This window comes from Coenobita brevimanus, chromosome 71 (genome assembly GCF_032717465.1).
Source record: "Coenobita brevimanus isolate Jiangsu-jjx chromosome 71, ASM3271746v2, whole genome shotgun sequence".
Classification (NCBI taxonomy): Eukaryota; Metazoa; Arthropoda; class Malacostraca; order Decapoda; family Coenobitidae; genus Coenobita; species Coenobita brevimanus.
Genome location: NC_137024.1, coordinates 52,808,590 through 52,836,527, shown reverse-complemented (window position 1 = coordinate 52,836,527; position 27,938 = coordinate 52,808,590). Strand labels below are relative to the sequence as shown.

Here is a 27,938-nt window from a genome sequence, read left to right as displayed (position 1 = left end):
AAGAACTGTATATTGTGTAATCAAGAAGTCTGCATCAATTTCTGTAAAATGTGTCCAAAAATCTTGTGAGGGAGGTACACTTCTGATAAATAGGTCTGAATTATTTTAAGCTGCAGCTGAGTATCTTTTTCAGTAAATAACTTAATATCTTTGTTATTCTCAAGTGCAGCATTGTGTATGTATCATGTATTTTTGTAAGTTAACACCAGACTATGACATGTATAATGTTTCCCCAATTTTAAACTTTTACAGGAATGCTTTGTTAAGTAACAAGTACAGTACAGGCACTTCTTGAAGCTGCAATGCATATCTCATCTGGCATTAATAGCCCTCTAATGGCTTCTGATGTTTATTTATATTTTCTTTATTAATAAATTAAATAATTACTTTAGGAATCTTCTTTTAGTTAACCTTACCTTTGCTTCTCATCAGTTCTGTTAAAATGATATATCACCGTTCAGAATAACATGGGAAAGATACCTTTATGTTCTATCCTCTTAGAGAAGCTATGGTTAACTATGTTTCTTGTGCGCAGTGGACAATGCTCTTGAATATTCTGAGTTGTACTTGTAGGTGCAGTTGGGAAGGGAGGGGGGCTATATATTATGGGACCCTTTCTGCTCGCAGTCAGTAAGGTGTAATGGACAGAATGAGTTGTGTGCGCAGCAGTTCAGCTTTCATTAGTAGACAGTCAGTGAGCGTAATCAGTGAAGGACGGAGTAGTCGATCAGTGAACAGTGAGAATTAGTCAGCAAGTGAATGAACAGTGAACGAGTAGTAGTAGTAAGTGAAGGACAAAACTAATGTGGGAGAGAAAAGTCAGTGTTTTGCAAGTGTATCTCTGCTGTGCCTAGAACGAATAAAACCCTGAAGTGTTCAGCTGCCTTTGATGAACCACTTGGCCTGTCTACATGTTATTCTTGATGTATCAATGGAACCCCTGCGGTTGTAAAAATACTATATTTTCACGTTGGTGAAACCTTTATGACAGGATATGAACACTTGATATGATCATAGCTGTTGTGATTGAGCACACACACACACACACACACACACACACACACACACACACACCTCTTTCTTAAGCCGCGTTTTCGTGATGCTTTTAAGATCGGTCTTATTGCTCTTCTGGCGAGACAATTAGACCGGTACAGATAGGTCCAAAGCAGTCCTGACCCACAAGCCAGCCTAGGCGAGACAGGTCTGCGCACAAACGTATGCTCTTCAGCAACAGCCAAGAAGGAGGCGAGGAGCATCCGTGGCAGGGTGTAAACATCGATGGTCAACAATGCAGATGATGGTATACTTTTGGCAGGTAGCATTGGGGAGGCTGAAGAAGTCATCAGAGGAGTTACAATAATAAGTAGGGAATACAGACTAGAAATTAACAGACAGAAAAGCCAAGCATTGATATTCAATACGGAAAACAAGCCAGAACAAGTAGGGGGAATAGAAATAAAAAATAAGATAAAATATCTTGGAGTGGTAATAGAAGATACAAGAAACTTCTTTAGAGAACAAAAGAAAATTATGATTGAAAAAGCACGAAAAATGGCTAACACAACATACTCAGTAATTGCTAAAACTTGTTCCAGATTACGTATTGGTAAAACTTTTTGGAAATGTATAGTGCTACCATCAATATTATATGGAGTAGGAGTGATAGATATGACAGAGGAAGATATAGATTACAGAATATAGAAAATGGAGTTTATAGGCAAATTATGGGGGCACCAAGGTATGCACAGGAGGCTGCTTTGAGGGGAGAGGTGGGGGCTTCAAGCATGAGAGCAAGGATAATAGAAACACAGTGGAAGTATGTAAGGTATGGTATGAAAGAGGAAGGAAATGATTTGCTTAGAAGGATAATAGAGGAGATGAGGGTACAGAATGTAAGTAAATGGATGAGAAGTTTGGAGAAAAGGATTAGAATGATTGGGCACAGGGAGGAATGAATGAAAGTTACAGATGAGAGAATAAAAGACTGAGACACAAGAGAGTGGAAAAGAGAGATGGAGGGCAAATCAAGTTTGAAGATCTACAGAGAGTGGAGACAAGAAATTGGAGGGCAAGACAGCACATATGACAATAAGCAAGCATCATCCATATTATACAAGTACAGGACCAACACTTTAAACCTCAATGACAGGAAGAGATTTAGTGGTAAAGAAACTAAGTGCAAGATGTGTGAAGCAGAACACGAAGACCTGAAGCATTTCCTCTTATGGTGCCCCGGATACAGTGAAGAAAGAAAGAAAACTGTGAAACTACAACAGCCATATGTGGAAAATGAAGATTGTGTAATTGGTGATTATCTGTTTGATAATAATAGCACTGAAGAAGCTAAAGAGAAAATCTATACTTTTTGGAATATTAGAGAAAACAAAGCAAGAAATAGCTAAAAAGAAATGGAAACTTTGTAATTTCAGAGTAAAGCAATTGCCAAAGCTCAAACCATAGACAGCGTCAGGGAGTGCCGTTGCAAAGGCAAAACTCCCGAACATCAACTCAACTCAACTCAATGGGGGTGTTGTATGCACGGAGTGACTTATGCTGAAAGTTTTACTCTGTGCATATGACACCGGTCTTCAAAAGAACCCCAGATCAGTTCCTCGTACTCAGGAAGCAAGAGGTTGAGCTTTGAGTACGTAGCATAACAATTATCATTATTATTGTAGCAACTTTCCCGAACGTTAGTTGCTAATGTGTAGCCCGTCAGGTACTGTACAGTACTGTATGTTGCTGAAGTTTAGCACTGTAGCGAGTAAGATGTACTTCGCCACTTTATATGTTCACTACTCACAATGGGGAAGGATAGTAAACTCAGTTTGGGAGAGTGACATCTGTGTTAACACGTTGCCAACACTGTATCACACTTTCACAATTGGTTCATGAAATACCTGCCGCCGCCAGACTGGCCACCCCCCCCCACCCCACCACCAAACCGCCACCTCACCACCACCCCACGAGGACACCACGGAGGGCCGGGTCACCGAGAAGTCAACCCGGGGCAAGAAAGACATCAGTGCCCCCCTGTCCTGAGTCCCTCTAACCCTCAAACGCCTCGACGGAAACTATGCCGGCGGAAGACACGACCCTGAGGGCAGCACAGCACTCACCAGGTAAGGGGTGGGACTGATCCAGAGTCAGTCCCAAGCAACACCATGGTATTGCCTCAATGCGTACCGAGGAGGGTTCGGCCACTGTACGCCCCTCAGTTGTACCCTTGTAGCGCCACCACATTGGCCACTGTACGAGTGGGGGAAGGTTCGGCCTCTGTACGCCCTTCAGCTACAGCCACCTCTGGAGAAGGCCTCGGAGTGTCAGCTACTGAGCGCACTCCGACTGGCAGAAAGAGCAGCGGAGTGTCAGCTATTGAACGCACTCCAACTGGCAGAGAGAGCAGCGGAGTGTCAGCTATTGAGCACACTCCGACTGGCAGAGAGAGAGCCTCAGAGTGTCAGCTATTGGGCGCACTCCGATTGGCAAAGACCACAGAGTGACAGCTATTGATCGCACTCCAACTGGCAGGGAGAAGAGGAATGGAACCGCGATATCGGCCACTGTACGTGTCGGCGAGGGTTCGGCCACTGTACGCCCCTCATCCACTACCTCTTCCTACTACGGGAGTAACACCCCCACGTCGGCCACTGTACGTGTGGGGGAAGGATCGGCCACTGTACGTCCTTCTCTTACTTTCTGTGGGGCAGGCAGAACCACGGTATTGGCCACCGTACATGCCGGGGAGGGTGTAGCCATTGTGCCCCCCTCATCTGCCTCTTCTTCCTTCAGGAGCAGCACCGCCACATCGGCCACTGTACGTGTGGGGGAAGGATCGGCCACTGTACGTCCTTCAGCTGTAGGCCCTGGAGATCACGGAACCGCCACATCGGCCACTGTACGTGTGGGGGAAGGATCGGCCACTGTACGTCCTTCGTCTGTGATCTCTGAGGTCTTCCCAGAGAAGGAGGTCCCTTGCGCGGCCGGCCTTTCACCTCTCGGCTTCGTGGGACGCCCCTCTCTTACTCCCTCCAGGTGTGGTTCCCCCGAGGTACTACCGGAGTGGTGGTGCAGCCCCGTGTCGGCCCTGCCACCTATACTCCTGGTCAGTCCCGGTCTCTGACGGACGCCAGGAAGAAGAGGTGCTGCAGTCTGCCCCTGACGACACCCTTCACTAAAGGCAACCACAGCACCCAGGCTCACAGACTGGGCCGGCAGGCCCCAGAGTCCAGCCACTTGAGTTCTACTCCCCCACGACTCTGCCCGGAAGAAGAGGCGACAGGCTCGCCTCCTGCAGCTGCTCGGCCCCAGTCCAGAGGGCCGCCCTTCAGGTCAAGGCCCCGAGTCCAGAGGGCCTCCCTGCACCCCACTGACGAGGCTCAGCCATGAGGGCCTCTCAGGTCGAGGTCCCCAAACGGGAGAGCCTCCCTGCACCCCCCTGATGAAGGAACCCCGGGCAGGGACGTCCCTACGGGCAGTCCACTGTCTCCTGCAGGAGGGCTCCCCAGTAGAGCCCCCTCCCACGCCCGGGCGCGCCTTGTGTTAGCCCCAGGAAACAAAGGCCAGTAGTGACTTAAGTGTATCTCCTGTGACAGAGGAAAACTACGGAGACGGGGTGAACAGTGACAGTGAAAGAGTGAGGCCAGAATAATATTAGTACCACAGTGAATTAAAATTAGTAATACTCACTCTGTCGACCCTTGGCCCACTCCACCCATAGTGCATCAGGTCGAGATTATTAAATACACATTTTGCCTATAGACACAATACGGGTATATTGAACTTACATTCTACCAGCGAGATATAATTCCAGAACTCTACCCGCTGCCTGTGCTATGTGTGCTATATGTTATTGTGACGTTAACTCTGTAACCCTGTCCCTATCATATCTTGTAGCTCTTTGTTTGTGTTGTCACAGTGTATTGAAATAAGCTAATAGATGTGTTAAGGTGTACTACCTAGTTTTTATGCCCTGTTCCTTTGTGAGTGTTTTATTTCCGGTCCGGAATGAGGACCCCGCTCAGTCGCGAGCGTTTTTGGTGCGAGAAGTAGAGCTAAAAACACCTCGCATAATGTCGCATATGTCGCATAACAGTTCACAGTATTTGGGCTGGAACAATGTACATGGCTCTACGGGCACTTGATTAGCGAGGGTAACGAATATTCTCGGAAGTCGGTGTAGGTGATGATAGGTTTGTCAAAGATAGCGCTTGGTGTGCATGTGTAGGCAAGAGGCACGGCTGTGGCCTTGACGGGGTCAGGTGTGGGAGGAAGGCCTCATGCAACGACTCATCAAGCGCTTCTGTACACATGACGTTCACATAGGCCTTTGGTGACGTGTGCACACGACTAGGTCGACTGTGACTGAGTAATTAGACCTCATGGCGTGGCTTAAAAGTGACCTGATTGGAATAGTCATGAGGGACGCCCAGGGCGTGGGTTCGCGGTTTTAGGAGGGTGAAAAGGTCATGTCAGCCTCCGTGGGCAGTGTCACTGTGCCGTGTCGAAGTGTGGAGGAAATGTCGTTAAAGGCCTATTTTGGCGGGGTCAATGGGATCGGATTAGGATCGAGGCGGATTATCGATCCAGAAGGGCGGCAGTTTCGTATCGGCTTGTCCTGTTGCCATGGCTACACCCCAGGGCCCTACTGTAAACAAAACGATGGCGGTTGAAAGTTCAAACGGATGATCTGGTCAGCAATACTTCTGCTCTCATTTCCAGCAATACGGTCCCATTACTTACGAAACCAGACACAGTTGAGCCCCTTATGCCCACCTCAGTAACCGGAAGTAGCATTTTATTAGAATATTACTAAAAAAAAACAAGTAAATACGGCACTTACAATGTAGGAGCCGACGGTATATTTGTTTTGGTGTGACGTCACAATCCAGGATCGCCCAACTCAGTCCAAGGCTCAGTCCACCTCGGGGACGACGGGGAGGTGGACTGCCTCAGATCGACCCGGGATCATCTATCACTCCAATACAGGACCAGAACTGTGCCTCGCCAAAACAGGATTAGCTGTCGGGATCGACTTTATCTCGATCCGGGATTAAACTTTCTCTCGCCAAAACGTGCCTTAACTCGTTATTATGTATGAAGGCTGTATGGTGTGCAATAAGTGCTCTAAAGCTTCATAAAGAAGCGTCAAAGAAATGCCAAAAATTGCTAGGAAAAAAAAGTGCAACCAAACCTGACACAAAAACTTCGGACATCGTGGTTGCGTAGATTTATTTGTTGTAAACTTTACACATTATTACAGCACTTGAGTAAGAGGCTGATACATGACCACATAGTGGTTCCCACTCCCTGTCATCGATTTTCTTCATAAGAAAAGAAAGAAGGGACGACATTGTGAAAGCCACCAGATGTTCGTTTAGTAGCAGCGACCGTTGTCATGGCAACGTGACGTCAAAGCTGCCCCACTGGTTTGGCAACACTGGTCCTGGAACCGTGGCTGACTGTGGCAAGTGGCAACAGTGTTAGTCAGCGTTGGAGTAGGGGATGTGGATGTCCACTAGTCGTATTGGAGAACGTTAATTGAAATGTATATCAGCACCAGTCTCATCGTTTTCCTCATCTGTGGGTTGTACCTGGTGACAGTGACTGAAGGTATGGGAGTTTGTTTTGAACTGCAAGCAGTTTTATTGATAGAATTGAAAATATGAATGGCCGAAACTTTTACTTACATTGCACAGGAGGGTGTGTACACTGTTGAGCAAAATCGTTGATGGGTGTGTACCGTAGCCGTGACGTCTTGGGTACTCCTGAGATGGTTTCCATATAAATTATTAGCATGGGCTGTACCTCTGAAGTATTACTCTGGAAAGCAAAATCAGCCCCTTAAATGTGGGTAAATATTTTCTGCCAGTAATGTAACATTTTCACTAGTTATGATTTTTTTGGAAGCTGTTAGACGTTATTTGTGAGATCCTAATGTAGAGAAAACACAGAGGTCTAGAGCTCATTCAGAGTTGTTCCATAACACTGGCACACTTTCTTTCTTCCCTACTCAAGTGGAGAAAAGAAAATATAGTATTCACTGTAGTAGGTACTTTGTTCATTTATTGTGAGGGAGCACCGGCACTGTGTGATAAGGAAAGAGTTACCATTGCTGATTAAGACCTCTTCTCAGAGGATAGTCAGATAGTATGTAGATCTTGTATAGATTTTTTGTTGCTTATTTGTTAAGGATGAGATGGAGGGATGGGGTGGAGAGGTATATGAGAGAGGGGGGTGTGAGTTGGGAGCAGGGCAGTGAAATGGCGGGGGACGGCGACTTGGAGGCGATTTGTTTGTGGCCACCCCAAACGGGATTGAGGCGTCTGGCAATAGATAGATTTGTTAAGTTCAGTATCTGTAGGTGCTAACTTGACTTTTGAATAACAGGAATCAAATGCTGGTTCTGCAATAGTATGCTGGACCCCCACTGCAGTGATCCATTTGACAATTCAACAGCTAATCCCAGAGACTGTAGCATTGTTGAGGAGCTGCCACACTTACCTGGCATTCCATCAAGAATGTGCCGCAAGATTAGGATGAAAGGTCAGTAACTTTTGTAAGACCATGTTATTAAACAAAGAATGTCCCATTTTGCTGTGTAGTTGTTTGTTGTTTGTAATTAAGCCATTACAGTTCCAGAAATGTAATAAAATTAATAGCTGTGAAGTTACTTTTGCTGTGACTTTTTTGGTATGTAGTTTGCCATAGCCAGTAAAGTTACTTGTACAGTATCCTAATGATTTGGTTAGTGGGACTCTATATTCACTTTAACTACCACTTCTAGTAGGATTAGAAATTTCCAGTAGCATTGATACTTTGAGTAATTGTAGTGTCTTACAATAATTACCTGTATATACAGTATAGGATACGTTCATTGAGTGCATTTTTATGACTGGAACGTATTTTTGAAGTTAGATGATTATGGTATATTATTATGCATTCATTTATGGGCTTAGGTCAGGAAACCTACCTCTGAGACCCAGCAACCTTCGTTACCAGAAGTTGGTCCTACACACTGATTCATGTCACTACTTTGCAATGGCTGCCATACCACTGCATGTAGTGGAAGAAATGCTAGGGCAGTCTCATTTTAACCATTGTTATTTGTAAGGAACCTCACAGAATATTACAGACTTGATACCATAATAGCTAAATTAGAAAATATTAGTTGGGATATCCGATATTATAGGTCTGAGGGAGATCCACAGAAAAGAAGAAACCCTAATATTCCTACTCAGCAACTTTGCAGTGGCTGCCATACCACTGCATGTAGTGGAAGAAATGCTAGGGCAGTCTCATTTTAACCGTTGTTATTTGTAAGGAACCTCACAGAATATTACAGACTTGATACCATAATAACTAAATTAGAAAATATTAGTTGGGATATCCGATATTATAGGTCTGAGGGAGATCCACAGAAAAGAAGAAACCCTAATATTCCTACTCAGCAACCACCTATTTACCACAGGTGGAGACAGTATGAGAGTTAGTGGTGTACTGTAGGATTTCTGATCAATAGAAATCATGCAGAGAACATTATTAAATTCAGCAATGTGTCTGACAGATTAATATGGATTGTAATTGGACTGTGCAGAAGATACACCCAGAAAATATTACAAGTATATGCACCACTTCTTAGAGCACAGATGAAGAAAAGAAACATTCCATGGTGTCATCTGCCAGATTATGGAAGAAGAAAAGACCAGATAACTACAGTAAACCCTCGATATAATGAACTAATTGGGGGGAGGGATGGGACGTTATATCCGAAAGTTCGCTATATCCGATGGTCGTTATTAACCGAGGGATTGCCAACCCAAGGTCGCTATATCCGTGGAGTCATTCGGTCGTAGGTGTTCAGCCACAACATACCCTGTGAAGTTTCACATGGAGAATTCAATGGTTTATGTAGTTATACAGTACATGTAGAGTAAATACCATCCTGTATGAAGTTGAAATACAATACTGTACCTATAATGTAATGTAGTAGTTATAGTACACTTACCATGCCGCTCTGGAAATAGTGGGTCGTTATATCCGAAGTTTGCTATAAAAGGGTTCGTTATATCGGAGGTTTACTGTATAGTCATGGGAGACTTGAATGCAAAAGATGGCAAATTGAAAAATGGAGAAGTACGTTTAGAAAAATTCGGAGTAGGAGAGAGGAATGACAGAGATGAAATGGTATAAATTTTGCTGAAATGTGTAACACAGAAATAATGAACACATTCTTCCATAAAAGAACTGTGGACCTGGAAAAGCCCAAATGGAGTATGATCATCATCATCATCATACCCCACCCTACTGTAGAGCAGAGTGAGGAGTCGCAATGTCCAGACAGCCCAAATTTGCCCACTCCAGTGGGCCACACTTCCATTCACTCATCATTCAAGCCCCTGGAATCCTGGCTCTATCTGAGCAGATAAGAGCAAGGCAGTCACTAATGTCACAGTTATCAACAAAGTAAAAATAGGAAATGACCATAGAATGGTGGGTTGTAAAGCCAGATTCAATTTTGGAAGTGAAAGAAAGAAGCTGATTGAAAATAAAAAGGTATGCCCAATGAAAGTTTGCGAAAACAAAGCTGCATTTCAGTTAGAAATAAAGAATAGATTGCAAGCTCTGAGTTGTGCCAAGTGTGACATTGATGACGTGAACAATAGACTAACACAAGTGTTAAGGGAATCAGCAGAGGAAGGAGGGAAAGGTAATATACCACCAAAAACAATTTGTATTTTAAAAAATGACGCTTGAGGTTGTGGAAAGGTGATGGGAGATGAAAGTACAAACAAAGAAAGGCGAAATAGAAAAAGCAGATTTAAATAAGCTTATCAATGAGACAGAGAAAATGAGAGAGAGAGAGAGAGAGAGACCTACATGAAATCAGTCACCAAAAATGAAAAAGTCTGAAACAGTTTCAACGCAAAATGACATCAGTGAAGCAACAGATATTGTCACTGAAAGACAAAAATGGTGAAAACATTAAGTGCAGAGAGAAGATGGTGAAGAGAGTTGAAGAACTTACATAAAACTTTATGGATCAAAAACAATAGTGCCAACAGCTGATTTTTCAGTTGACAAGTAAAGTACCAGAGTTAATACCTGGTGAAGTAAACTTTTCTTTCAAAAGTATGAAAAAGGAAAGGCTGTGGGAGAAGATGAAATAGTAGCAGATTTACAACTGGATGCAGGAACAGAAGTTCAAAACTGACTCACCCACTTAACAGACGAGTTTCCGGTCAAAATTTTTTTGAAGTAAGATACTTGTATGGCAAAAAAATATGCAGAAAATAACTATGTCAACCATTATTTAAAAAAAAAAAATGCGCAGAAACATGAGAAAATAATAGATAAAGTAGCTGAAAAATCACATGACTCTAAAACGGCCTCTGATTGGACGTGACACCACTGCTCACACTGAGGCAGCATAATCTACTTTGTTTACGTTTAGCCTGCATACATTGTGCTTATTTCTGACCTCCAAGAATGCCCAGTGACAAGGGGAATAATTGCTAATGTTTCATTCCAGTGTGTAAGTGCATAGACAAAAGCACTCCAGGGAAATTATTCCTTTATGTACCAGCCAATAACAATAAACGAAAGTAGTGGCGGCTGGCTGCTTATCGGAAGTTCCCAGTGCTGGAATGCAGTCTTTACTGTTGTGAAAATATTATATTCTTCACCATATATGTTCATATACTGTACACCTAATTATCTGAAATTCGGTAAAAAAAACTATGATTAATTTAACTTAATAGAATACACTCGACCTTCAATTTGGCGGACCCCTATTTCCCGGATTTCGAATTTTCCAGACACGGGCTGAGGCTGGACAGTATTATCAAATGCCAGACAAATGGCCGTACAAGTCCAGGATTTGCAACAAAAAAGTCCAGCCATTATTCACTCATATAAAACTATAAGCAGTCTGCTGCACAACACAGTATAATTTTAGCAAGGTTTTGACTCGATAAAGGCCATTTGTAACACACACAAAAAATTATTTTCATACATGAAGTGCATCTTGGCCATTAACCTGCTTCACACCACCAGCTCCTAACTCGTGGCAATATCCCATTTGCCTCTTACCTTTCTCAAATGCCACTATAAATAGTTTATTGTATAACACAGTAAAGTTTAAGGGAGGCTTGGACACAATAAAATTCATAGGTAATAAAAAATATATATTTTCTTGAGGACGAAGTCAGTGGGATACATTCCTACTCAGCTCACCCTACTCAGTGTGACTAAATACCGAATCAGCACTTTTCACTGGAAAATATTTTAATTTTTTCGCCACAGTGGCTCATACACACCTAATTATCTGAAATCTACTTAAAAACTTTTACTTAATATAACGTAATTACAAATTTAGGTTTCAGGGCTAAAATGCATGAATGTTAGCAGATACTGTATATCCCCTTCAGATCGTCATTGGTGGTAGGTGGTGGCGACCATCATCCACTCACTTGATGTAGTGCTGCCTACTTCTTTCTTAGCCTTTATCATTCTCTTTCTGTGCCTCCCCTCCTCTCTTCCTATTTCTCGCATCTTTCCTTTCACTTCTTATTGCTTTTCTTTCCTTTACAGGTGGCTTTACAAAGTGACAAGCCAAATGGTTTCCTGTAAGCCAAGAAACCATTTACAACGCTGGGTGCTAACCATATAACCAAACCATACGTGCTCCCTACGTGTGAACAAGTGGGTTGGTGGAGGGTTAGTGCCCTTCCCCTTAAAACAAATAACTCAAAGTCAAATGTCTATCTATCTATCTATTGCCAGACGCCTCAATCCCGTTTGGGGTGGCCACAAACAAATCACCTCCAAGTCGCCCTGTCCCCCGCCATTTCACTGCCCTGCTCCCAACTCACACCCCCCTCTCTCATATACCTCTCCACCCCATCCCTCCATCTCATCCTCGGCCTCCCCCTCCCTCTTCCTCCCTCCACCTCACTCACATACACTCTCTTCGTCAGTCTTTCACCCTCCATCCTCTCCACATGGCCAAACCACCTCAGTGTGTTCCTCATAACGCTTCCTATCACATCCACACCACAACGCTCCTTTATATCCTCATTCGTCAGCCTGTCTCTCCACGTGACTCCACAGGCTCCTCTTAAATAACTCATTTCCACTGCTCTCACTCTTGACTTGTGTCCTTCCAACAATGTCCAAGCTTCACTTCCGTACGTTAGAGTTGGTATCACAATACTGTCATGTAGCAACTTTTTCACATCCATGCTCACTTCCCTGTTTCTTATCACTGCTTTCAAGGAACCAGCAACCTTTCTTCCCTGCTGTACCCTTTCTAGCACTTCACCCTCCAAACCTCCATCCTTACTCATCACACTACCCAAATACTTAAACGTACTCACATTTTCCAATTCCTCACCATCTAACCTCGCTGTACATTCACTAACTTCACCTCTCTCAAAGACCATCACTTTACTCTTCCCTACATTCACCTTTAGGTTCCGTTTCTTACACTCTCAAACTCATCCACCAAGCCTTGCAGCTCCCCTTCGTCTTCACTCAACAACACAGTATCATCTGCAAACAACAGTACAGGGAGTTTCCAAACACTATCCTCTCTCACCAGGGCCACTCCAACATCCACTACCCTACCTTGTACCTCTTTTATTACCCCATCCATGTACAGATTGAACAACCATGGAGACATGACACATCCCTGTTTCAAACCAACTTTCAAAGAGAAAAATTCACTTAGTTCACCATCCACACGCACTGCAGCCTTCGCACCATCGTACATACTCTTCACAGCATTCAACAACTTCCTATCTATTCCATATATTCTTAACACTTTCCACAATCCTTGTCTATCCACCCTGTCATATGCTTTCTCCAAATCCATGAAAGCCGCATACAACTTCTTTCCCTTCTCTAGAAACTTTTCCACTAAAGATCTAAGAATGAATATCTGATCTACACAACCTCTTCCCTTCCTAAAGCCTCCCTGTTCTTCTCCAACTAATTTCTCTGTTCTTTCTCTAACTCTGTCTATAAGTATCCTACCATACACTTTTCCTATTATACTAAGAAGACAAATGCCCCTATGATTACCACACACTTCTTTTTCCCCTTTTCCTTTGTACAAGGGAATAATTATACCTGACTTCCAATCCTCCGGGACTCTACCTTCCTCCCAGGCCAATCTGCACATCTTCCACATCCATTCTACTACTATCTCTCCCCCATGCTTCAGCATTTCACCACACACTCCATCAATTCCTGGGGCTTTCCCCGATTTAATTTTCTTCATTGCTTCCACAACTTCTATCCTACTGATTTCTTCCTGTCTTCTCACCTCCCTCCTTCTCCCAGCCATTCCCCAGCCACTTATACTCGAATTACTTCCATCCTCTACATTCAACAATTCCTTAAAGTGTTCTCTCCATCTGCTCACTTTTTCTCCCTTCTCCACTAGTAATCTACCATTTTTATCTTTCACTCCCCTGCTAACTTCACTTCCACCCTGTCTTACTCTTTTCATTTCTCACCAGAACATTTTCTTACAGTCCCTCCACTTTACACTCAAATTCCTTCCAAATTCCTCATCCACTCTCTTCTTCTCTCTCTTACTAATCTTTTCACCTCTCTCTTCCTTTCCACATATAACTCTCTCTTCCGCCTCTCAACTTCTTCCACGCCCCTATTTCTCACCCATTCATTGTATGCTTTCTTCTTTTGTGCCACAGCCTGTTTCACCTCTTCAGTCCACCACGCTGTTCCTTGCACCCCCCTCCGTCTTCTCTTCCTTCCACACACCACATCACATGCTGCACATATTTCTTCTGTAAATATCTTACACACACCCTTAAGGGATTATGGTGTCTGGCAATAGATAGATAGATAGATAGATCATCATTGTTTATATCACAGTCAGCTGATGAGTGGTTGGCCAATATTAGCAGATATTTCCCCTCCAGATCATCAGCACACCTTGACAGACTTCTGTTTTGCATAAATAATTATTTTGAGTACAAGAAAAATGTATCTGCATTGTAAATCGATATTTATCCAAAACAAAAGTACGTCAAGGTGAGTTGTTAGGCTGGAGGCAGAACACTTCTGCTAACTTTAAGAAATTTTCACTCTGAATCCTGATTTTCTATTAGTAATTAAATTAAGCACAAACTTTTGACTGAATTTCAAATAATTAGGTGTGCAAACCTGTATGATGATAAAGATTAAAATATTTTCCAATTAAAATTGCCGATTCGGTCCAAGATTGCATGTTTGTATCTCGGTCAGCTAATTAGTGGTTGGCTAACCTTGTGGAGCTCCATTCCTTGCTCATTTTCCTCTTTTTCCCCAGCTTTCTGATCTTCTTCTATCATACCCTCCACATTCTCATCAACAATTGTCTAAACAACCATTCTTAGGGTTGTAGCTAGCAAAATACAGGTATTGTGTCAGTTATTATTATTGTTATTGCATCAGTGTTATTATTTATGTACTGTGTATGTTAATTATTTTGGCATAGGTAGCCTATATTCCAGAATGCTCTAGATTATCAGAATGATTGCCGGACAATATTGGAGAATTCGGACAGAGTATGGTAATAGTACGGGGAATGGTATGTCGGGCCGGACTTTTGCCATTCCTGGACTTTTGCCATTCTTGGACTGGTCTTCCCCCTTTTTAGTCCGGCAAGTCGAGGGTCAAGTGTATTAGGATTCAGAGCAAAAAAGTGCTAAGGTTAGTGGGTATTTCTACTTTAAATCGCCAACACGCCTTGACAGACTTCTGTTTTGCACAAATACTGATTTTAAAGTTCTTTTGCACAAATACTGATTTTAAAGTGCAATTAAATGCATTTGTATGTTAAATTAATATTTATACAAAGCAGAAATCTGCCAAGGCAAACTGTTGAGCTACAGGAGAAACACTTCTGCTGATTTTAGCACTTTTTCACTGTGAATCTGGATTTTTAATAAAGTAAAATGAAATACAAAAATCTGACTGGATTTCAGATAATCAGGTGGGTATGAACCTATCCATCCATCCATCATCCAATCCTACATTGCCCCATGAGGAGCGTAGGATCCCGGGGCTAGGCAGTTGGTCCTGACATTTAAGATGAGAGTGAGGTGATAAAATCTATAACACTTACCAATTAAAAGTGCCGATTCGGTGTTGGTTCGGTAAATGACTGCCGATTTGGTATTTCATCACACTCTCCTGAAGGTACTTTACAATCAAGTTCAGAGTCACTCACTGAAACTGTTCTTTCAGAAAACTAATAATGAAGAGACCAAATATTAAATATTCATGAGCATAATACCATAATAAACTCACAGAACTGATACTGTACGCCATACATTAAAGACTTTCCACCTCATGAGGTACAAGCACAGCTCAGGAATGGTGTACCTGTAAGCTACTTTTAGTCGATTTCACCACAATTTACTTACCTAATAGGTACCACCCATTTGCACCATGAAAAGTATTCCTTCACAACCAACCTGAAGGGGGTAGTTTGGATCTGCAGTGGCCATGTAGGTACAACTATTATGTCTGTTACCAGTAAAGTGTTGTGTGATGGATTGGAGCGTCATCTGCAGTATGAATACTGACGTCATCGCAAACATGGCGGCTGCTTCCCTCCAGCCGCAAAGAATTAAAGTTATCACGTCTTGATAAGTGCAAATGATAAATTAAATTAAAAGATACATATACAGTGAGCTTCTAAGTATATGGCAGAGTGCATTTGCCATGTTTACCCAGAATCGGCAACACATATAGAGAAGAACAGACATCCCAAAAGATGGTGTACTGTAATAGTTATTTTTGCTTAAACAAGAAGGGCATCTCAAAAGGTCATTGTAACTATCAGCCTATTAGCCTATTAACAAACTCTTCATTAAAGCTGTTATGAACAGAATAACAACAAATTTGGAGGAATACCAGCCTCGTGAGTAGGCAGGATTCTGAAGTGGATATGCGACAACTGATCTTCAAAATACACAGTATTCAGCTAATTGAGAAAACTACAGAATATAATCAACCACTGTGCTTAGATTGTGTCAGTTATGAACAGGCTTTCTATTCAGTGGAACACATAGGAATTATAAATTCATTGTGAAAACAAGGATTAAGTGAGAACATTGTTAAACTGCTCAAAAACATATACAGTACTTGGTACAAACAGGGAACTGCAGCAGTAAAGTTGCATAAAGACTCCGAAAAAAGCAAGATTGAAGGAGGTGTGTGTCAGGGTGATAAAGTTTCACCAAAATTATTTACAGCATGCCTTGAGAGCATTTTCAGAAAGCTAGAATGGGAGAACAGAAATGTAAACATAGATGGAGGCAACTTAAACCATTTAAGATTTGCATATGACAGTGTCCCAATCTCATAAACCACAGATATTGCAAGAAACATTAAGTGACCTAAATAAAGTCGAAAAGTAGGGTTAAAAATGAACTGGAGTCAAATAATGTTTAACCCCATCATGCCCAGGATGTATGTATTTATGTCCATGCTGCGTCCAGTGAGTGCAACGTACATCCGATTGTCCTGTTATATCAGTGTTTTCTCAGTGCTTTTCACTTGGTACTGATGTGTGGGAGTGTTTTCTGAGTCTAGTGTAGGCCACTGAAGCTCTCAGAAGCTTCATCCATTGACTAATCATGCGCGACCGGGTTAGAAGGGGCTAATCTAAATATGGGCATGCTGTATACCAAAGAACTATCTCTTAATCTATCTTTAGCCAGATGCCTTAATCCCATAAGGGATGGCCACAAACACACTGCCCCCATGTTGCCATGTCCATTGTCTGGTCCTTGGTCATCACCTGTGGGTCAATCCTGATCCGAGGCTTTTTGTTTGTCGGTTTAGTTGTTCTCTGGAGAGGGGCACCAACCTTCCACCAACCCACTTGTTGACTCATAGGGAACACGTATTGGTTGGTTATGAAGTTACCACCCAGTGTATTAAATGATATCATGGCTGACAGGAAATCATTTAGCTTGTCACTGAATGTAGAGTCATCCTGGAGAAGAGTAGCACTACATTGAGTGAGTGGATGATGGGCACCCCCACCGTCCACAAATAGGCTATACCAAAGAGTGTCATCAGTTTAAATGGAGAAACTCTCTAGAAGTTGAGGCGTATAATAACTTGGAGCAAATACTGATACTAACAAAACACTGTAAAATGAAATACAGTATAGAAATGCATTACAGTTTAACGTGGAGCTTTTGGTTTAGATGGAAAGCTTTTGGCAAACATAGAGACATTGTGAAAATTAGCTTGCCAGTATGCATGAAATGAAAAGTATATCACAAATGTCTAATCTCAGCTATGACGTACAGATGCCAGACCAGAAAACTGACAGAATCACTTGGAAACAAACTAATGTTTTTAGAAAGAACAGTGAAAGGTCAGTGTTGGGAATATCTTTGAGAGACAGGTTTTGGGAATATCTTTGAAAGACAGGAAGAGATCAACTTTAGGTATCGAAGACATTAGAGAAGTTATATTCATCCATCCATCCATTATCCAATCCTATGTTGCCCCATGAAGAGCATAGGAGCCCGGGGCTAGGCAAGTTGGTCTCGACATATAAGATCAGAGTGACCAGCCTTACTCATCGCCGAGTGGCATCATGTGAGCAATAAACCCCAACCACCCTTTGGATATAAACCTACAAAGGCTTAATCAGATTGAAGCACCATAATTACCCATTAAACCACCAGGCTCCATAATTTGGTTATATGGTTACCACCCAGCATAGAAAATGGTTTCCTGGTGTACACTCAACCCCTGCTATCGTGCCTAATTGGTCACAGGAAACGCGCGTGATAGCTGAACTGAACAATCAATGGGAAAATTTCTAATTGGTTTTTCGGTGGCCCATTTTTCTAACTTTTAACCACTTTATGCCTACGATTTCCTGCCAGTCTCTCCTCTAACATGATATAAAGCATTATTATATTAATAATAACAGTATAATGAATAAATAATCAAAATAAAAGGCCATCAAACTTTTATAAGGATTACGGCTAATACTAATACACCAGTCCTGTATGAGACAGCCCTAGCATGTATTCAATATGGACGGTGGGTGTTAGCGCCGAAGTGGTGACATGTAAAGGTGCTTGGTATGTAGGAGGACTACTGGGCCTTGAATGCGGGCTGTGAAGCCTATGCCCAGAGTCAAAAAAAAATATGATCCACACATCCTCTGCCATTCCTAAAGCCACCCTGTTCTGCACTCACTAGGACTTCTAATATCTCTCTTACTTTCTCTGTAACAATTCTTCCTTATACTGTACCATCCTTACAACACTCAAGAAACTTTGCTTACTTTTATTTTTGTAAAGGGGTACAATCACAGCATTTTTGCATTCTGGTGGCATAGTTTCATTCATCCATGCCTTCTTACATAACTCCAATAAGCACTTCATTCTGCTCTCTTCACTACACTTAATCATCTCTGCATACACCTCATCAACCCCAGCTTCTTTCCCATTTTTCTGCCGGTTCACAGCGTTCTTCACCTGTGCAAGTGTCATGTTACCTGGCGTGGTATTCCTTCTCTGCACACCCCAAAAACCAGTCATGTTAACGGCAGCTTTGTTCGCTCTATTCCCATTCATCAGGCTTTCAAAATATTCTTTCCATCTGGTCCTTACTTCATCCCCATGGGTTATTAATCTACCACTTACATCCTTCACATTTTCACATTTCTTTCCACTGTCACTTCTTCATTTCCACACCTCTTTCCAGAATATCTTCCCATTTTGAGAGTAGTTTGGATTCACTTTTCTTCCTAGATCATCATTTACCTCCTCCTTTTTTCTCTTCACTAGTCTCTTCATGTGCTTTTTGCTCTCAGTATATTCAGTTCTTATTTTAGTTGAACCTCTGTTCTGTAACCATTCCAGCCATGTCTTCCTCTTTTCATCCACCGCTCTCTTAACCTCTTCGTCCTACTATGCCGTACCCCTCTTCTTTGTTGTTACTCTTGCCACACCACACACTGTCTTTATCATTCCTAACTAAGCAATCCCTATTTGCATTCCACAGGCTGTCCAGATCCATTTCATTCCAATTCTCTGATTCTAACTCCTCCCCTACTTTGGTCCTGTATTCATCTGCCATTTCTTTGATCCTTAGCTTCTCGGGTTTCAGTCTTTCTCCTTAGCTGCTCCTCTTTCTCCTGGTCCACCTCACTCCTCTTAGCTTGATCTTGCATACCACAGTCATATGATCGGACAGACATCCACATTGACCTCTCACTGCTTTGATATCAGCAGGCATTCCCATTATCGATCTCCGCACATGTAATCAATCATTAGGCTCCTTTCAACATGATTTTGGTTCCCTTGATACCGTGTATATTTATGTGCATCCTTGTGTTTGAAATATGAGTTACAAATGCACAACCTCCTTTCCTGACACATATCCTTCAGTTGCTTCCCATTATAATATTCTCCTGATACTCCATTACAACCCATTATGTCATCCTCAGGACCAGTGCCTACTCTTCCATTCATGTCACCCATTCTGATCACTTTATAGCTCCTGGGCATTTCTCCCACTGCTTCATCCTGCTCATCCTATAAACTGTCTTTCCCTTTCTCATTCCTGTCATCACATGGTACATACGCTACAATCACTCCCACTTTCATCTTCTCAAACTTGAACTTGACATACATAAATCTCGGTCTGACACATTCGTAACCTCTCATTCCACTTTGCCACACCTCATTCATCAACAAACCAAGTTTTTCCTTGCATCCTCTTCACCCATTCATGCCTGATCTTACACATTTCACACCCTCCCACTCCTCCACTTCACACCCTTTCATCTTTGTTTCACACAGTGCCATCATGGCATATCTCGCACTCATGAACACATTCACCACTTCCACCCTCTTGTTGTCCTCATTCATACCTCTTACATTCCACATGCAGTGTTGCCAACTACGAATTTCAAAACCCACTAGATTGGACCCCCTAAACCGCTAGATTTGGGCAAAAACCCGCTAGATTTTAAAACGTTGTCTGTTAAATAGAAAATACTAAGAAAATGATCATTCACAGTTTTAGAAGCTAATGAAGAATTAAATGTTTCATAATTCGATTACATTTAACCTGATTACAGCAAGAAAAAATAAATAAAAAGTACTATTGTCTTCATTGTTCCATGGACACATTAGTCAGTACTGAGATCTGACTATAGAACAGGGTATTCCATTTGTATGGGAAATTAAACATGAAAATTACTTATTATCTCATGCTGTACAGTACTTAGTCATCAGTGCATTTATAAAGAGAATACACGTGATTTTCAGACCTTGATAAATGAAGATGTGTTCTAGGAATGTTGAAAACAACAGTACATCCATCACAATCAAAACTGTAGAGTAAACTGACTCAACGGGGGCAGTAACCGATTCGCCAATGTTCAGTATGAACGAACTGACAGGAAATAGACTTGAACCAAAGAACGTGAACTGAACGTAAGCAGTAGTGTAACGTATGTACATATTTATGAGTGGGTGGCAGACTGATTACAAGTTCATTAATTTTATTGGTTGAACTTGTGAAACTGCATGACATATCCATTCCATCCCAATAGCAAACCGTCAGTCAAGAATGAAATCCCATTAGATTTCCCGCTAGCCCACTAAACCAGTATTTTACCAGCTAGATTACAAACAAAACCTCCAGATTCAGCAGAAAAAATGCCAACTTGGTAACGCTGTCCACATGGCCATGAAAATTTGCCCATTTAGTTGTGGCCCTGGACAAGTATTGAGCCCTTCGAGGCTTTCCGAAACATCTGCCATGATTAAGTGATTTTGCATAGGGGAATCTGGGGAACACTTAACCCGGCCCAAAACCCTGATTATGTGGTTACCACCCAGCGTAGTAAATGGTTTCCTGGGTACAGGAAACCATTTGGCTTGTCATTCAGTGTAAAGACCATAAGGCATCCCTACATTGAGTAGGGACCCCTAGGTAATCTGAGATCTGTTCAGAAAGTGTCTGACCTTAGGCCCCCAAAAAATAATTAGCCAACCCATTGAAGTAGGACACTAATCCCCCATAAAGTAGGCCCCATCTGACTTGACACACACAGCCCAGCATTCATTCCACTGCCTGAAACATTTTTCAGAGTTGGTTTTCGGTGTCCCCTGCAGGTGCTTTGTCGCGTTCGTCGTGATGTCTTCTCTCGTATCAAATTGGGAACCCTTCACTTCCATGGCTTCAGTCCCCAGAACTAGCTGGATCTTCCTGATAGTTCCAGCTTGGGTATCACCTACTTTAACCCCTTAACCACGGGGCGTCACTTTCGTGACGCTTGGGAGCAAGGGTTCTTACCACGGGGTGACACTTTTGTGATTCTGTGTTATTTTGAATTCGCCCGGGCTTTCAAGTGGTGGCTTGTATCATCTATCAGTATTGCCAGTGTCCAACACTAGTCAGCACTCCTAATCTCATCCGTACTCCCATCCATTGTTGACAATTTAGCCATTTCTCCCCGTTCTTGACTCCCCTCCCTACCTCCCCTCCATTACCCTATCCTCTCGCCTGCCCGGCCGTGCTACGCTAAGTAAATCTTCCCTGGAATGTTTCACTGATTTCATCCATTGAAATAAGCCCTATGCCCTATTCTTATACCAAAAAATATATATAGGAAAGAAATAAGGTAAGTGAGAGTGCCATACACTTAGAATTGGCTAATTATCACCTGACAACACCTCACGTGCACTATTTCGCTAATTTTCGCTGTTTATTTCCCCTTGAAATATGCCGTATAATCTATTTTCATAATAAAAATATATATAAGAAAGGAAGGGAGAAGCCTAAGTGATATTTACATTCACCTGGAACTACCTAATTATTGCAGACCACCACACTGTATTCTACGCTAAGTAAATCTTCCCTGGAATTTTCCACTGATTTCATCCATTGAAATAAGCCCTATGCCCTATTCTTATACCAAATAATATATACAAAAAAGAAATAAGGTAAGTGATAGTGCCATACACCTGGAATTGGCTAATTATCACCTGACAACACCTCACGTGCACTCGTTCGCTAATTTTCGCTGTTTATTTCCCCTTGAAATATGCCGTATAATCTATTATCGTACTAAATATACATATAAGGAGGGAAGGGAGAAGCCGAAGTGATATTTACATTCACCTGGAACTACCTAATTTATTATGTATTGTCTTGGTTTCCTGCCAATCATTTCTATCTATCTATCTACTGCCAGACGCCATAATCCCGTAAGGGGTGGCCATTTGACTTTGAGTTAGTTGTTTTACGAGGAGGGACACTAACCCTCCACCAACCCACTTGTTGACACGTAGGGAGCACGTATGGTTTGGTTATATGGTTACCACCCAGTGTTGTAAATGGTTTCTTGGCTTACAGGAAACCATTAGGCTTGTCTACTCAATGTAAAGCCACCTGTAATTTCATTGCTATATATTAGCAGGTCTCATAGGGCTGAAGTTGGTAGTATTGGACCTACCTTAGCCAGGTGGCAGGAGGCCACCACTATCAGTTCACTGTCATCTTTGAAAGTGGGAGTATGTCTGATTTGCTCCTGCTAACTTCCGTCGCTTTATAGCCCCATGCAAAGGGCCCTGTGACCTTTGCCCCCTACTAAACCTCGTGTGGAAAGAGGTAAAGGGCTGACAATTGATAGAGAGTGACTATGATCTTTTTATTGAGTAAAACAGTGCAAGTGGAATTGTAAATAAAGTGTAAATAATGTGTAAACAGCAAGAAAGCAATGAATGTAAATATAAGTGAACAGTGGAAAATAGTTTTATAAGTTACTTCAGGTGACTGCATAACACAGTGTAAATAAAATAGAAATGTAAATAATGTAAATAAAGTAGAGAACGTAAATAGAAATGTAAATGAGTGGTATTATAAGAATACGAGTATATATACTAGAAGTAATAAAAGTGAAAGTTTCACTCTAGCATGTATGAATACTATGAGTTATGAGAGTGAAGGTGAAAGTGACATTCACTCTCAATGCTAGTATAAAAGATGAGAAAGTGAATGCTACGTATTTTACTGAAAGAAATTGAATCCCTACAGTGACAATAAACTACTATTACTGAAGGAAACCTATGGATAAAGACTGTAGATATATATAAGTGTTATATAGTAACGGAAATATAAACTGTGAGTGTTTTTATGAATAATAGACAACACTAGCGGCAAATGATCGGAAGTGGGATGGTCATATGCCCTCGTAATTTTCATTGCTTTCACAGTGTTTTTTGGGGGGAGTATGGATTCCAAACTATTTGAGAATCATAGATTAGTGTTTCTTGTGATAATATCAGGCTGTGGTAATCATATTACGAGTTGTCGGGAAGTGTAAAGTGGAGACTTCGTTACCCAACTTCAGAGGTCTCCGCAAGTCCTATGGTACTCGACAAAGGCTCAACAAACACCCAAGGAGAAAGCTGAAGGTATGTGCCATAAGTATATGTGATTTTAATATTCTAGGACTAATAACTGATTTTTGGCAAATATTTTTAAAGAGTCTGTCGGAGTGCGAATATGTCCGCGGGAGCCGCAAGTCAAAGCGAAACAAGCCCGTGGTGTAAGGGTTATTGCAGTAACGTTGTTCGACTTTTTTGGTCATCATGATGGTCATCGCGATGAGCGTAAGGTGCACAACCATAAACACAGACCGACCGACAGCCAATGAGTCACTCATGGCAGCTGGCATTGATCACGCATGCTCACAAAGGTCCTGCACTGCCTTACATAAAACCCCACCCCTATCCCCCATCTGGTTCGTGAGAAAGAAATGAGGTTGGCTACTTTCTGAATAGACCTCATATGACAGTTACCTGTTGTCAGTAAATTATCATTGACCAAAATAAAAGTCTCCATTACAAATGGAAATTATGGGCCCGTGTGTGTACAGTGAGTCCTCGGTATACGAAAACTCGATGTATGAATTTTCAGTGGTACGTAAGCGATGAATGTAGGACAAATTCCACAATATGAAAAGCCTCTTGTCTCGATGGTACAAAAAGCGATATGAGAGGAAATACGAAAAATTCAAAATGGGCACGCTGCACCACACCGCGCTCGCTTGCGGCGAGAAAACGAACTAACCCCTCTCTGGTAAACACATTTTCTCGCGCTTCTCAGTTGAGTTACGTCCGTCCTCTACTCTCAGCTTCGCTGTACGTTTTTATGTTTGTCGCTGTTCTTCACCTTTTTGTAATTTCACCATGCCTCCCAAACACCCTGCATCATCTCCAGCATTCGGGGACCACCTGCAAGGAAGAAACAGCATCGTACTTTCACTCTTGAGAGGATATTGGAAATAGTAAGACGCCACAACGAGGGGCAGGGAGTCTCGGAGATTGGGCGAGCTTTAGGCCTTGTACCATCTAATACTACAGTACTAATACTTCAGTAATTAGTTGTATGTTTTATTTTTTAATGTCTTTACGATAGTATAGAACTGCATTCGTGTATTGCATACTTCAAAATAGGAGGGGTAAAGTTTAAGTGGGGAGTCCAATGGGGTCCTGGAATGCATCCCCCCCCTTTCTATGTATATTTCAATGGGGAAAATCGTTCCGATATACGAAATTTCGCATTACAAAAGTTTTTTTTGGGTCCCTATCCCTTTCATATATATTGAGGACTCACTGTACTTAAAATTATAGTATTAATATTGGCTTAGAAGTCTTGATTGGGCTTGGTACTTCAGGTTGTATTGAGGTATTACAACATTTATGTTATTGTTGTTAACCAGGGTTAAGGTGTGGACAACATTGGTTGGTGAATAGTCTGCTGATAAGTTAGTCACATGCCATGAGGGTGGGTACCTACTTTGTCAAAGACATCTCATCTGGACCTCTGGTTGCATGTACCTGGGCTGCCGGAACTTGGAGTTTGCAAGGGCTGTGTATGAGAAGGCTGTTAGTACCCTGTACTGGCCTGTTATTGATCAATAACCCTTTCACGTCAACATACCACTAAGGAAATGTCTGTAGCCATCAGGTGGCACTAAACGTGTTCTGGATTTTTTATATTTGTGCACCAGTGTTGGGGGCCCAACAGTGGTTCAGTATCAGGAGGTGGCAAGACTGAGGAGTTGCCATCACGGGAGGACTATTTATTGTCTATTATTTTCATCACGTACGAGAAGCATGTTGAGGCATGCAGTACAAGATGTTTTGTTGCTGTAGCAGCATACTTTGATCTTATGGAAGCAGTGTCTGATGACTCAGATTATGTTGTCAGATGAAAGTGGGAGTGAAAATGAAAGTGCTAAAAAAAAAGAAAAAAAAAGAAGAAATAGAACAGCTTTGAGTTTATCATTATACAGAATGGCATACATCTGGCAGTGGAGGAGCTCCAGCACCACAGATTTTGACAGCTCACAACACAGGTAATTATTATTTTTTTTAACATTATGTTAAACATCATTATACTCAGGAAATTATGGTCTGTTTTATGGTGAGGAATATTTTATCAAAATAGTTATCTTCATATAGCTCAAAACCCCCGTGTGTGGGACATCCAGCCAAAATGAAACACTCAAAGTGGAAGGGTTAAATAATGTAATGGTGATTGTTCTTAACCCTTAGATGCCAGGCTATTTGTACCATTGTTGTCAGCTCAGTACGGCCAGTTTTCCCAAAATTGCTTGTTTTTAAACCTTAATATCTCAGAAAGTATAGCAGTTAGGTAACCAAATTAAAAACACTGTTACTCACCAACTCTTCTTCTTATGAATAAAAGCACCCCCATGTCTGTAGGTGGTTGAGTAAGTATGAGAAGAATATAAGTACCTTTTGGCGTATGAGACAGGATGTATTCGTGCATGTGTGCATGGCCTCGTTTTGGCATCGCTCTCAGTGTGATAACTTCATTACTAGATAAACTAGACACAGTTGCATCCAAGGCACACCCTGTGCCACTATCACTGAGTCCTTTCCTATTATCCTTGGAAAGAGGCTTGGCAGGGGCGGATGAAGGAAGAGGTCCATGTAATGCAGGAACGGAATCTAACAAGAGGTTTAAGAAAACATTGTCATTCACCAGGCAAAGTCACAGAGACGACTGAGGTATGCTTGCCTCGGGTGGCGGGAGTCTATCTCAACCCTTTGGTGACAAGATCAAGTGGCGGCCATTTCAGACTGTTGCGCGAAAACACTTTTGGTTATATCCGACACTCGGCATCCCTGGCCCACCAATTTCTCATCGGATATAACTGTGCCCTGGCAGATATGGGTTAACAAGTACTGTAAGCTGCAGCTTTGGAAAAATGCAGTACCCCTGGTTTGCAAGAAACACTTTCTTTTCTTTGTTTTATCAGTTGATTTTTGGTCCTACTGGCCTAAGAGAATGTGGTGAAGTATACAGTATATGTCTGTTTTTAGGTTGGAATGGACCATTGTTTAGCTTTTAGAATGTTCTGAATATGTTCACTTTTCATTAAAAAATGTGTTTTTATTTCATCAAAGACCAGTGTTTTTGGTATGAGATAGAAGTGAGTTTGTTGAAATATGGATATGCAGATTTCCAGGTCAGTAACTGCTCTAGCACAGCCATGATGAGCACCAAAACAATTTTAGGTTTTCAGCCTGCCCTACATGACAAATTGCAATCATCCCAAGAACAGCTTATGATGCATGTCGTAAAGTGTGTTAGTTTCTACAGCATTTGTAAAGTGAAGGTTTGTGTTGTCTTGGGAGTGTTTTGATATGGAAGTGTTTTCTACTAAATGTAGCTTACCTAGTTTGGTGTAATAAAATTGTTTCATGTGGTCTGTTATGGCACACCAGACTGTGAGTGCATGGTGACTCATTGGCTGAGTGTTGTGGTTGTCATACCAATATGGGTATGTTTTTCACACTTAGAGAGTTTTAGAACAAGTGACTTTTTCTAATGTGATGAATACTTCTCTTACGGTGAAGTTAACGGCCATTGGAGGTACAAGAGAGACTGTGCTCGTCTGGGTGAAGCAGGAGTTGGTGGGGACGCAAGGTACTGCATCTATCGTTCTGGTACCTTCAACATCCACATGGAATACTGTACCTGTAATGACAAGGATGGCTGCAACGCTGCTCCCTGTGCCACTCACAGTACTAGTTTAGCAGTGGCTGCCTTCTCTTCCAGTTTGGTGATGGTGACTCACTGGCTTCTCAGTTAATAAGTCCACACTTACACACATACTGGTAGCTACATGTAAAATGGCATTACTTATGCAGTAGGCAAATCATGCCTGTATGACAGACTATGCAGATAGATGTGTCTATTAGCATCTGCAGTCTGAGATGTCCCTTCTAATCTGAAAAAAACTGTGTGGGGTAGCCTGAATAAAATAGAAAGCATGTTGGGTCGAAGGGTTTATCAAGATTGTACCTAATCTCTTCAGTCTGAAGGCCAAAATAACCAAAGTACACTCTTGGGTTGAAGGGATTAAATGGACTCTCCTTGTAGTTAGTGTTTTTAAGTAACATTTAAAAAAAATAGTAATTACAGTACTGCCATGGGTGGTAACCATTGTAGCCAAGTTGATGCCTTGTGTTATAATGGCTTAAGGTGCTCCAGACCAATGTGACCCATAGAGTTTTACATCCAAGGAATCATTTGGGTTTATTGCTAACAATTTCACTCAAGGGTAACTAACCAGTCACTCTTGCCTTAAATGTCTGGAATAAGTAACCTATCCCCAGACCCATATGTTCCTGTTAGGGCATTAAAGGAATGGATGCTAGATACTGTATACAGTTTTTATTATTATTATTATTATTATTATTTTTATTTTTATTATTATTAGTAGTATTTTTATTATTATTATTATCATCATTTTATGATTGTGTTAGTGATGGCACAGTTGTCAGAATTCATAACTAGGAGGTTGTAGTTATAGTTGAAGGAGAGGCAAA

General features: G+C 41.8%; 1 protein-coding gene across 1 annotated transcript; it reads left to right on the top strand.

The window, feature by feature from the left end:
* The first annotated feature begins 6,545 nt into the window (after positions 1 to 6,545).
* On the top strand, positions 6,546 to 27,497 carry LOC145406779 (UPAR/Ly6 domain-containing protein crok-like). Its single transcript, XM_080277875.1, has 3 exons — positions 6,546 to 6,612; positions 7,390 to 7,545; positions 26,964 to 27,497. Exons 1-3 carry the CDS (start codon positions 6,546 to 6,548, stop codon positions 27,197 to 27,199), a joined length of 459 nt encoding a protein of 152 aa, XP_080134001.1. The 3' UTR covers positions 27,200 to 27,497.
* The last annotated feature ends 441 nt before the right edge of the window (positions 27,498 to 27,938 follow it).

Bases quoted from the DNA above. Each gene is read 5' to 3' on its own strand.
- LOC145406779 (XM_080277875.1), top strand. From the start codon at position 6,546: ATGTATATCAGCACCAGTCTCATCGTTTTCCTCATCTGTGGGTTGTAC. The intron at 6,613-7,389 runs GTATGGGAGTTT...TTTGAATAACAG, and splicing joins CCTGGTGACAGTGACTGAAG to GAATCAAATGCTGGTTCTGC. The intron at 7,546-26,963 runs GTCAGTAACTTT...CTTACGGTGAAG, and splicing joins CCGCAAGATTAGGATGAAAG to TTAACGGCCATTGGAGGTAC.